Genomic DNA, 13,095 nt, shown 5'->3' on the forward strand with positions numbered 1-13,095 from the left:
TCTCCCTTTCATTATCATGGAACATACACAGCGAAGTACACAAAACACTCGTAACAACTAACAGCAAACAAATATATACACACCTTTTCAGTCTGTGCTTAATAAACTGGTACACTGTAAATCCGTAAAACTATTCGATGAGCTGTCATAAAGTGCGCGCTCTCACTTTCATTTCTGCCGTGGTCAGTAACGTTAGTCCTGTCGCTCCGGAGAGAGTAATCTGGATCACGAACAGTTGGTACAGATCCATCCTCGAGTAAGAACGAGAGTAAATGAAGACTGATATGTTCATTCTGACATCCAACAACAAAACACCTCAATCGCTTAGGAGACATTCTTGTCTACAGCTGCTCAAGCGTCGAACAATGGCGGACTGTGTCCAGCTCACTCAGGGCGGGTCTATGCTCAAACTGAAGTGTCACTCAACAGTCGTGGGAGGGGCCTGCGCAATTCTACGTCACATTGCGCTGAATTTGAGAACTGCTCATTCTGAGACAGTGCTTATGAATTATTGAGATTGTAAAAAAACCACTGGGTGGATTTTTATCATTCTAGGGTGGTTTTGCTCACATACTGCCAACACACATTTATGTTCAAACACCATGTAAAAGTGAATTTTGCATAATAGGTGCCCTTTAAGAAATCATGTTCATTTCAAATATTTATATCACTGACAACAGTAGTCCGGCCAGGATATTGTCATTTAAAAGTGAAGTTGCAGCCCTCAACTGATGTTGATGTTGTCATGTTGTGTCTTGGCCTGATGCGCCACCCTCCACCTATCTACTAATCACGAAGTCAGTAGTGTTTCGGCATCCGGGTTGCCAGCTCTGCTCTAGTTACCACAGCTGCAGCTACAAACGTGTCGGATAAAAAATGTCTAACGTTACGAAACCTATACATAATTACTTCGCAAAACGTACTGTGTAAAAAAAAACGTACTGTGTAGGACTCGTCACTTGCCATTGGAAGCTCCTTGTAGCAGCCTACGTTCCTGCAGGATCCTGCAGCCTAACTAGCAACCTCGAGTCAGGGGGGAGGGGGAGGGGATACACTGCTCTACAGTAATTTGAAAGTGATTGCAGTACCAGTTTTGGCCACAATCTTACATACGGTTCTTTTAAGCGAAGAATACAGAAAAATGAAAAGAAAAGAGCAAAGAATGACAAGATTTACAATCAGTTAACTACAACCTTTGAGACCCATCAGAAAATCAAATTCACCTTCTTAAAAGAAGAAAAGCTTCAGAACGCATCTAAAGATCCATAAAAAACTGTTACTTGCATTGGTTTTGGTGCTGAACGAGAGTAGAATATCGAGATTCTCTGTGAGTTCGAGAGCTGAAGCATTCGTTGGATTCTTCCGGAGATTGGTTTTCCACAGGAAGTTTGAACAAAATAACTTGAAAGTTGCTGGAAAGACAGGAAAGTGCCCATCTCACCAGAGAAAAAAAAGAGTGAAGATGTTCTTGATCAGAAATCTCTTAAGGCCAAATCAACACACACACATCTTTTTTAAGATGACCAATCATAGGTAGGAACTTTTAGCAGGAGAAAGTTTTCTTTGTTCACCTTCACAGCCTATTTGCATTTCTTATGTTGGTCTAGATATTTGTACAGTTTTACGCAATGGAGGGGTTCAAGGAAGCAACTTCAATTCAAGCTTAGATATACCCCCCAGTGGGACTACTAATGCTTGGATGATGAGTATGGTAGCAAGATGCCTAAATTATGTTGGTGGAGTTGGGGAGGTGGAGGGATGCCAAAATAGCTGATGCCAGAGAAAGGTAAGCGGCTGCTTAACATAACTAAATAATCATAACTAGGTTAATATAACAAAGGGACATACATTCAACAAAAGGAATACATCATATACATTTTGGAATAGTTTGATTATGAGTTAAAGCAGGGCTCAGTAGTTTGGGCATTTCTTCGCTGTATTCTCGCTTTTTGCTCGCAGGTTTCTCTCTAGAGCTCCCCCCACAGCTTCGGAATAGATATTTGACAACACTGTTGTAAAAACTCGTTGGCGATTCTTAGACACCAGAGGCTAGTAGATCAACGACATCAAAGCAGATGGGACATTCTTTAAAACGTCTTCTTCATTCGGGTTCAAACAGCGTGAGGGAGCGCAATAATGAAATGCATTTTAGCAGATTTCTTTTGTCCGTAAAGCAATTGTTTACATCAGACCTGATATCACGCGATACTTCCTGACGCGGTGGCCGGCGGCCCGCCGGCTCAAAGTTGCAAGTGCGTATTTTCTGCTCACGGGCACCAGGGGGGTGCCCCGTGCGAGACGACCACCTTTCAACCCGAAATAAGGGCCCGTCCACACGGAGACGCGTTTCGCTGTATACGTATAAATTTTTTAGCGTATTGGCGTTTCGTCCACACGGATCCGGCGTTTTCGGAGACTGAAACCGCTATTTTTTTTAACCGGGTCCCAAGGTGGATAAATCTGAAAACGCTGCCCTTGCGTTTTCGTGTGTGCGGCCAATCCGTACATTTTGTGAAACGATGATGTCATCACACCAAGTGTCAACTAGTCAGACACCGTTAAGTCACAGCAACTACATTTATGGTTTTTCATATTGTTCAACAAAGTTCTTGATTAAAAAAGAAAAAAGAAAAGAAAAAAAGAAGCTACTGTGCCTAATATTATTGTTGTATACAGCGCGCAAGGTTTATGCGTGCCTTAAGTCTTCTTCTCCGTTTTTAGTGTATGTCTGTGGCAGAATTACAGCGCCACATACTGGTCTGGCATGTATACTACATAGTTTTGAGTCGGTTTCAGTGGTTTCGTGTGTACGCAGATATTTCTTGAGACGACGCCGTGTTTACGGAATTTTTTTTTTGAACGGGGAAAAAAATAAAGCTCTGGCTTCGTGTGGATGTGGCCTTAGTAATATAACCATTCAAATGACTCCGAAACTGTTCAGTCAAGGTAAAAAAGTTACTTAGATCACCTTTAATGCGACAAATCTGTGCCTATGTGTATTGGGTGCTTTCCATTGTCCTTTGCCACCTGGCCTTTTCGTGCTTGTCATGCCTCATGATGTAATGTTTTTGTTGTCACAGGAGAGATTTAGAGATGTCTCTGTTGAAAATTTGTAAAGGCAACTAATGTCACACCGGGTCTTTTAGTGGCCATCATCTTGTAGAATGTTGGAGCCGGACTAGTGATTTAGTGTGAAAAAGGGGAGAGATTTTATGACCAGATGCGCAGATCGAGCGGCCCGATTGCCTCCAAACATTACAATGAACATTGCAATGATGGTACAAGATGCAATTGTATAAAATGACAGAAAGCTGTTTGTATTGTCCGCTATAGTTAAACTACCATTTATTTTTTAATTGCAGGAGACCAATCAATTTACACAAATTATTGACATCAGAATATATTTTTGTTGTGTTCAGAGTATTTTAGAAAAAACAAAGACAGCTTTCATAAGTTCTAAGACAATGATCAAAAATGAGTTGCCCTATTGGCCACTGCAAATAGATTCTCAAAGCAATTATGTATTTTATTCTTGACTGACCTGTCCAGGCCTCAAGTCAGGAAAAAGACCAGAGAAGCAATTAGTGTGTATAGTAGTATGTGTCACATTATAAAAGGAGGTCGTTTAAAAAAAAAAAAATTATGAATATAGGGCTATATTGAGTTAAGTTAATTTTAATTGTCAATTGTTCAATGATGAAAATACTTGCTTAATTGACTGATATGAATGATGCCATCCCTCCCAGTATTTCAGTTCTGTGAGTTTTTTTGTTTTTTTTTACTATTCAAAGTAATTCAAGTTGTTTCCGGAAGAAGGGATTTGACACTCGCCTTTATGTTTTGGATAGCATTGATCTGTGTGGCGACGTAGGTAGAGGCTTTTGATGAGATGTGTCCTTTGAAGAATGGAACACTTAAGACTGTGTTATCTGCTGTAATCTCTTTGTGCAATAATGACTCTGCCTTCCAGCTAAAGAAAACACTGGCACATTATCACCTTCCCATTGCACAGTTAGTACAGGTGGATACTACCATATGTTTAGAAGTACAGTTGGCTGAGACCTCACTGAAAATCTTGGATTTTTTTATTTATTAAACCTTGAAATTGAAAACAGAGCAGAGAGTTTTCAGACTTTGGAACATTCAAAACAAAGAAATGTTATGAATGACAAATGAAATATTTACGATTCTGCTCGATTTCTAGATTGCTAATCAAATAATCAAATTTGTGACTATGATCATATGATTCTTTGCAGAGACGGTCAGATGTTCTTGCTTCCATAAAAGCACAAGAGGCTCTTTGGATGATTCTCAAATCATGCAGGAAAACATGATCATCAGGTTCCACACAAACTTGTTGAGTTCATGCAGCTCGAGTGCTGCCGTCATCAAAGCAAAAGATGGACAAACCAAATACTAAGGCATTTTATCATTTCAGTTGTTCAAATGTTCCCTCAATTTGTAATGACAAAACAAAAAACATTTTCACTAGTTGTCTTAGACTTTTGGAGATTAATGTTTATCTCTCAATCTCTCTCTCAATGTACACTCTTGGAAGAAAAGGTTCTATATAGAACCTTAAAGTGTTCTACCAGGTGTTTCATAGGGGTTCCCATCTTATTTTATGGATTTAGTTGTCATTTTTTTTATTTTGAATTTTGAATTAAAAAAAAAAAATGAATTAAACAGCTCATATTATTATTTTTAATATAAATGTAATGATTTTTTATGAATTAAGCAGCAAAATTCTTTATTACAAGGACAATTAAAATAACCTATTCAAATGAAAGTATTGTGCTATAATTCAAGACACTTTTTTGGCATAAAGGGTTCTTTAAAACTGAGTCAAGAACCTAGAGATCTAATAACACAGATGGAATATAAACCTCTTTGAAATCTCTCATCTCTTAAATATGAATGCACATTTTCATCTATAACTCGTCAAACTGCATCATCAATTTCAAATGTCTGTTATTTTTCTTGCCAATTTTAATTATGGATTGATACCTTACAACATTAAATACAGACATTTCACCCAGAATACTCCATTTGTTTTCTGCCAAGACGCAAGAATACCAGCAGACACAATATGGACTTGAAATAATGTCATGGTGCAAAGCCGCACAATTGCAATCACAATCTCTTCGAGCTGCTGGTAAATTTACATAATTGTTTCTACTCATCTAAATTACAGGAGAAACATGCATTTTATTCGTTTGTGCCATACTCTTTCCATCAAATAATTTTTTCCTTGATGATAGATTTAGTCTTGATGAATTGCAGTAGCGGTTTGGGACTTGGCAGGATCAACTGACTTTCCCATCAGTCTGACGATTTAAGGTGTCCTCTCACCGGCACTGCTCAGGACAGACGAGGGATGAGGAGGAGCAACACTGCCTCTCTGTGGAGGAGCCCTGCTCCTTATCACCCATCAGCCCCAAATGAGCCGACAGAGCAGGTTTAAAGAGCATGATACAGATATACAGGTGAAGCTTGTAGAAACTGAACTGAGAGTTGTGAAGTAATTCTTAATGAAAGATATTCAGTTCTGGAAATTTGAGATATTTATTCATGCAAATTCATATAATTAGCAAAATCTCCCTGGGAATGAATAGAAAGATTTGGTTGTTGTTAATATCAAAGACATGGTATGTTGTACGTCATGTTAGCATTTCTGAGCTTAATTGATCTTTGATGAAAATCACTCTGAGCTTCTTTTTAAAGTGTTTTGTTTACTGGGACAAAATACACACTGAGACTTAAATTTCTCATTTAATTAAAGAAAACATTTCCACAAAATGAAAGCCTCTAGACATTCCACCATGATGAATGTCAGTTTGATTAAGCATCACTTATATTCAATCTGTGTATTTGAATAAGGTGCTGATGGTATCCGGTGTGTCTGGATGTGCAGACACTGTTTAGTCTGAAAATACTTTTGCCAAAGACTTGTTTTCATCCAGTGATTCGAGACGATTAATAATGGACAGCCCTGGGGGCTTTAGATCTGCAACAGATCTCTCAATTTGCGATTCGCCAAATGTTTGTTCATGCTTTTGAAACAAATCTCTTACTCTCAGCTTTTAAATAATTGCTTTCTATTTTAAAATGTAATTTATTTCTGTGATGGAAAAGCTGAATATTCAGCATCATTACTCCAATCTTCAATGTCACATGATCCTTCAGAAATCATTCTAATATGCTGATTTGGTGATCAAGGAACATTTATTATTATTTTAAATCTTGAAAACAGTTTAATATATTAGCTTAATATTTTTTGGAAACCGTAATACATTTTTTCCCCAGGATTCTTGGATGAACAGAAAGTTCAAAAGAACTACATTTATTTTAAATAGAATATTTCGCAACTTTATAAAAGTCTTTACTGTCACTTGTGATCAATGTAATACATACTTACTGAATAAAAGTATACATTTATTCTTCTCCAAAAATAAAGAAATAAATCTTACTGACCTGAAAACGTTTAAACAGCAGTGTATGCTTGAAATCAAATGATCAGTTTTGTACATCCTTTTTTTCTGTAATTACCCCCGCAAGTGAGAATGAAAGACTATTCAACATTATAAAGGGAAAACTAGAGTGCAAATGTGAAAAAATAGTTGCCTCAATTTAGTTTATTTACTTTATTCTGATTCAATTCAATTATGACATTATGTGGTTAAATATATTTATTGAATGACCACTAAACTCTATAATTCATCATTGTCGCACTTGCTGTGCTAGTTTAATGTACAACTCTCTGCGGTCTTTTTTTTCTCATATAATAAAATAATTTCAACTTAAATCAATATTTCATGTACATTATGGTAAGTAGCAGTGTTGAGGTTGTCAATTAACCGATCACCCTATCTTGGCTTATTTTGTGCTGTTAAGTGGCTGGCTGTACACGATTTCTAACAAAGGTCCACATGGAATCAGAAATCTGGATCGCTTTGGGTGTTTGTTTATAAGATATTTTGCTCATTTTATTACTTTTTCAGCTTCTGATAAGAGTCTGGTACTTTCAGCTCTCCTTTTACCATCCATTCCACAGAATTACCCATAAAATCAATCACAGAAAATACAAAAATGACAGCACATTGCGTTTGAGTCTGCTCAAAGCTAGAAGCACAACAACGCTAGCAGCACAACAACTGTCTGTGATGTGAGGACTGAAGCAACCGTAAGTTTTAATGGTGTTGAGAGTTATTTGGTTCTTCTTTGTAGTTTGATCCAAATGCCCTTCTCGGGACGCAAAATGAGTTCCCCCAGAGGCCGCAGTTCCTCACGGCTCTGACATGCCTCTACGTCAAAGTGACGCAAGATCGTAGCAAGAACTACCTTCTCCTCCATCATGGCGAAGCGCTGGCCTGGAGCCACAGATACACAGAAAAAGAGAAAATGGGAAAGAAAGAACAAGGTCTTGGAATGGCAACAAGACTATGAGAGGGGAGACGCTCATGAAGTAACGCTCATGAAGTATTTCTACAAATGTTCAAATTTGGAGCTTTCATTCCTGGAAGGCAGTGGAGATGAGTCGAGTGCTGAAATAATAAATTTCCAAAGCTATGTGGCACTCTTTCAGTTTTGTTAGAAGATTATTCTTGTGTGTGGCCAGTGACCTGAACCTGCGAGCACCACTCGCTGTGAAACAATCTGTCTCATTCAGAGGTGGGATACAGGCCCAAACACTGAGTGTGGAGATGAGTGTGGGAGATAAGTGCGCTGAGTCTCTCGTTCAGATAGTGATGCTCAATAAGCAGATTGACTCTTGGGTGAAGTATAATAGAAAAAGAAACTTCACTTTAAAAAGTTCTAATAATAATAATGTCATAGGTTGGGAACCAAGAATTGGTTCAAGTTCAGAACCTGAATGACGCTACTGAATCTACAGTGGGAAACAGAAAACGTAACCTGTGTAGTCTGATTATAGAGAAAACGACTCTTATGAGTCAATTCTTTTCAGTGAATGAAAAACATACAACACAACCAGTGTAGTCTGATTATAGAGCAAATGACTCTTAATCAGATGGTTCTGTTTAGTGAATCAAAAACATACAACACAACCAGTGTAGTCTGATTATAGAGCAAATGACTCTTAATCAGATGGTTCTGTTTAGTGAATACAACACAATCAGTGTAGTCACTTTACAAGTGCAAATGACTCTTATGAGCCAGTTCATTTTAGAGAATCAAAACATACTACACAACCAGTGTAATCTGATTAGGGAGCAAATGAGTTGATTCATTTTGTGAATCAAACGCATCCTGTAGTGTGCAACTGTTGTAGTCTGATTACAAAGCAAATTACTCTAAGCCGTTTGCTTTTAGTGAATCAAACACATGCAGCGCAACCAGAGAAGTGAGTCGGTTCTTTTTAGTGAACCAAACACTTACTGTGCAACCACTGTACTTTGTAGTCTGATTCTTGGACAAATGTCTCTTATGAGCCATTTTTTTTCCCATTAATCAAAAACATACAGCTTTCAGCTAACCGTGAGACTTAAGCAAAATCGATAAATTCTTTATCATTCCCATCTCTATGCATATGGCCCGTGTAATAAAATGCACTCCTTTGTATGGTGCAGTTATATCATTATGCTGTGCTTCCCAGCCTTTTTGTCTTATGCACCCCCACAGCCCCATTTAGAAGGCCCCAAAATTAAAATGTGCTCCTTTTCACATTAATTCATATTATACTGGATAGCATTTAGTCTTATCATTTCTATTATGTCACTTTTAGACCAATTTTTTGTGTTATCATTCTGTTCTTTTTCTTACCGATGCAGTTTCTTGGCCCTGCAGAAAAAGGGATGTATGCATATGGATGCCTCCCTTTGCTGTTCTCTGGTAGAAACCTTTCAGGTCGAAATTCCTCAGGTTCTGGGAAGTAGCGCGTGTCCCGGTGAAGAGCATATGGTATGATAACAGCATCCACTCCTTTTGGAACTTTGAACCCATCTGCAAACGAGCAACAAAACAACCTCAGTCAGTTATTTTATACATGTCACAGAAATGTAACAACTAAATAGGATTTAGCGCACTGCACACATGCCAGTGAGACTATACCGTTATACCGTTGTGTGGGAGACAGAATAAAGCTTTAATTAATAATTGATAAACGGATGTATTTATTGCGCATTGCAACACTTTCTGTCCTGAAAAGTTGCTATTTCCCATCCAGCTGCTCTTTCATTTAACCTTGACATGAAAGACTCTTAGCTCTTAGCTAGAAATAAACACTCAGGATGCTTCATATTTGACAATGTGAGATGGAAATAGAAGCCGTGACATCTGCTGTTATGCTGAGATGCAAATAAAGAGAGTGGCATAAAAAAATGCAGATCTTTGATCTTGCGCCGTTTGCTGCACTGTTTGGCAAGGTGACAAACTGCTGCCACCTACTGATTTGACAGGCCTCGCAGATGCTGCGTGCAAACAGAGGCACGGAGGGGAAGATCCGCAGACTCTCCTTGATAACACACTCCAGGTAGCGCAGCTTTTTCAGGTCCTCCACCCCCACGTGGCGCTCTGACGAACCTGCCAATCAGAACACAGGAGATGCAGCTGAACTTTAAATGAGGTTGTTAGGAAACATTCCCAAGCTGCTTTCTTGACTACTGAGTAAACAGAACAACTGCTTTCATTGAGAACACATTGTGGAAAAGACTTGTGTACCAAACACTTCTTGTAGTTCTGCCTGCATTGCCTTCTGGACCTCAGGATGGGAGCCAATCAGATGTAAGGCCCAGTTCATTGAAGCTGCTGTGGTATCATGACCCTGTTAAAGAGAATGGTCCTTAAAATAATGTTCAACCTTTGTCTTGACAAACTTTCCTTTTATAGTTTTATTTGTACCTCAAACATGAAGGTATCCACTTCCTCCTGAATGTCCTCATGACTCAAATGCTGTCCGTTCTCATAAGTAGTTTTTAACAGCATATCTAGGAAGGCCTGTCTCTTCCTCTGCCCCTGGTCAGAATCACTATCAGGCTCAGAGCTCATGAACTTCGCTCTCTCCTTGATGACCTTCAGGTTAAGAAAACAGAAAATTCTGTTTGAATAATCTAAAGGTTTGTATTTAACAATTAGAATTAGATTTAAGAGGGGGATTTAAGATAGCATGTGCTATCCACCTTATTTTTAACGTAAATCGTAACTTGAATGTGCAAGGCACATTATTTTATCTGTAAAAAATGCCCGTTATTGCTGCTTGATATTGCAAGCTAGCATTTCTTATCATATTATTTTGATGTATTATTATAATTCCAAACACATTGTTTTTCAGTGCAAATAGTTTTACAATTTACTGGACTTTGTTATTGTTTTAGTTATTTACCTATTGAATCGTAAGTCTCACACATTCACAGAAAAAAAAAGTGTGATCACTCACACTTGCAGTGAAAGAGTGGAGAATCTTCAATCTTCTGGAATGTTCTTTGCCTTCCTGCAACATGTTGTAGATCCAGTCTGGCCACAGCCATGGTGCTCTCTGTCTCTTGGTGATGATGTCACTCATTCTGCAAGAGGAATATAAACACTGTCAGTTCTCAGAGAGTACAACATGGCTCCCCTATTTATTAGCAAGAACACATGCTCTAACATTGAAGTATTTACATACTTACATACATACACTACTTACTTATAGACACTTTGAACATACTCAGAGTCAGCATTGCTCTGAGCATAGATCTTCTCTCCCATTGCAGTTTCTGTTGCAGACAAAACATATCCCATATGTTTTATCAATGGTAATTATAACTAAGCGATAAGTGTTAGGGCTATTTTACATTAGCATGCATGAGCAGTGTGTAAACAAAGCAGCAGGAAAACCTCAACAGCACTCTCACGTTGTGCTAAGGAAAGATTGGATGTACTGTACCACATATGATGTCCAGAGCACACAAGGTTACGTAGCTGAAGCAGTTGAACGGCTCTCCATCTCCCTGCTTCTGCATCTTCTGAATCAAAATATCTGTTTGTTCATTCATCACTTCCAGGAAGTCAGAGAGGATAGAGAAGTGGAAGGTTGGAGTCAGCATTTTACGCCGGTTACGCCACTTCTCCCCTGTGCTGTGGGAAGAAAAGTTGAGAAGAGTCAAGTCTGTGACCTCAACCTATCTTACTATCGGACTAAAGTGAACACGGGGGTCATTTTATATTAAATTTCTGCGTTTGGACAGATGGCCAGAGACTTTGTGTCCAGTGTGGCTGATTATAAACTGTGCTTTTGATAGACTTTGTTTGCAGTGCTTGATGCAAGCTGCTCTTGAATATGAGATATGAGATCTGCCAGTTTGGCAGGTGGTCCTCTACCTTATGTGAAACAAAGTTTATATTGACTTTAAATGTTCTGAGCTTTGAAGGACATGAGTGCGGCTTTTTTTAGGTAACAGAGAGATCAAGACAGCACTGCTCTTTCTACTTAATACATAATACACATGTAGTTATTTCTAACATCACCAATTGCAAATATAATGATGTATTTAACCCTTGCATTATGTTAAAATTCTGGGTACAATTGTTATTTTCCAGGTGTGACCCAATGTAAAAGGTAAAACAGAACTTCTCACACATTACAGAAAAGAAAACACGAGGGCATATGCTTTTTAAAACTGTATTTAACAATTCAAATTTTTAAAAAAATCACAAAATGTATATATTTATTTACATTTTTGTGTGCTTTCCTAATGCTTAAACAGTAGGGCAAGGCACTAGCAATGGCAAAATCATGGGATAAATCCCAGCAAATTTCACATAAACACATAAACCTTTCTTCGAATAAAAAAAGCGGCTGCCAAATGCGTAAATGTAAATACCCTCAGATTGTCACACAATATCAAGAAAAAAAAGACTTAAGTTGTCCCAAAAATTATTCAGAATGTAATATAAGCAATTAACAAAGTCCCCAAACTGATCTCCCATTGGTCGAAGAAAGAGATAATCCCACCCAAAACTCACTCCATCGGTTGCACTCACTCCATTGGTTGCTTGTCATAGTCAATGTTGCTTTTCCTGACTGTCTAAAGTCACTGTGTTTACACATTTTGGGGGAAATTAGCATTCAAATGTAAATACTTAAATATGTCTATTATTCATCTATATTAAGATGAGAGAAGCTATTTTAACATCAAATTGAAAGTATAATTTTTTTCTGATGCTACCCTATTAATTTAATTTCACTTATTTACAGTGAGCATTACAACAAATTGTAATAGAATTGCAAAAGAAAGAAAGCACAGTGTAATTTTCACCAAAAAATTGGTGGTAAACCCACCGTACCTAGTGAGCAGGCCTGTGCCGAGCCACGGATGCAGGAACCTATATGGGTATGACTTGTCAAGGTGTCTGGAATTACTGAGGACCACCTGATGGAAAAACATAGGTATGAAGAAACTGTGAGGAAAACATAATTATACACATCAAAAAGTAAATGGAGAGGATAAAATTTGAGAAATAGGCACCTCAATATTCTCTGCATGATACAAGATCAGAAAGGGGACTGGACCCACCCACACCTTTGCTAGAGGAAGGTGTCTGTTTTCATTTGTGCCCTCAATAATCTGATTGAAAAAATCTTTAACAGAAACACACTTTTATAATTTTGCAGTGATAAATGATCATCAATCAATGGTAACAAGAGCTGATGTTAGTCAAAAAGATCACAATCCCTTACCGCCTGCATTGGCTTTAAACTGCAGTGCATTGCCAAAGAATGGATAAGCGCCTGGCATTCCTGGAATTGGTCTCATTTCGTTCCATTTTCCTATATAATTTTTAAGTGGATGATATGTGGTAGATACCAAAAGAAGTAGAAGAACGGCTGTAAATATAATCCCCAGGATGTATAATCCAAAAAGGACGCCCATTTTGTTTCGATGAAGCTGGTTGTAACTAATGCTCTGAAAGAGGAGCACAGACTGCTTCACCGTGAACTTCAGACTTAACAGTTTCACTCTCTTAGAACAAACAGAGAGAGAGAGAGAGTGAGAGAAAAACGCCCTGGGCTAATCAAACAGATTTAGTTATGATAACTGGGACACATGCAGGTTATCTGTGGGTAAAGTGCCTCCCGCTAAAACATTAACAGACAAC

At 38.2% G+C, this 13,095-nt stretch overlaps 1 protein-coding gene across 1 annotated transcript; it reads right to left on the reverse strand.

Annotated features, from left to right (window-relative positions):
- Nucleotides 1-4,695: 4,695 nt before the first annotated feature.
- On the reverse strand, nucleotides 4,696-12,869 carry cyp4v2b (cytochrome P450, family 4, subfamily V, member 2b; the record flags this gene model as incomplete). Its single annotated transcript, XM_082177376.1, has 11 exons — nucleotides 4,696-7,370; nucleotides 8,782-8,961; nucleotides 9,406-9,540; nucleotides 9,679-9,781; nucleotides 9,859-10,029; nucleotides 10,394-10,520; nucleotides 10,643-10,712; nucleotides 10,883-11,073; nucleotides 12,283-12,368; nucleotides 12,465-12,577; nucleotides 12,677-12,869. 11 exons carry the CDS (start codon nucleotides 12,867-12,869, stop codon nucleotides 7,207-7,209), a joined length of 1,533 nt encoding a protein of 510 aa, XP_082033502.1. The 3' UTR covers nucleotides 4,696-7,206.
- Between the last annotated feature and the right edge of the window lie 226 nt (nucleotides 12,870-13,095).

This window comes from Leuciscus leuciscus (genome assembly GCF_965113295.1).
Source record: "Leuciscus leuciscus genome assembly, chromosome: 8".
NCBI lineage: Eukaryota > Metazoa > Chordata > Actinopteri > Cypriniformes > Leuciscidae > Leuciscus > Leuciscus leuciscus.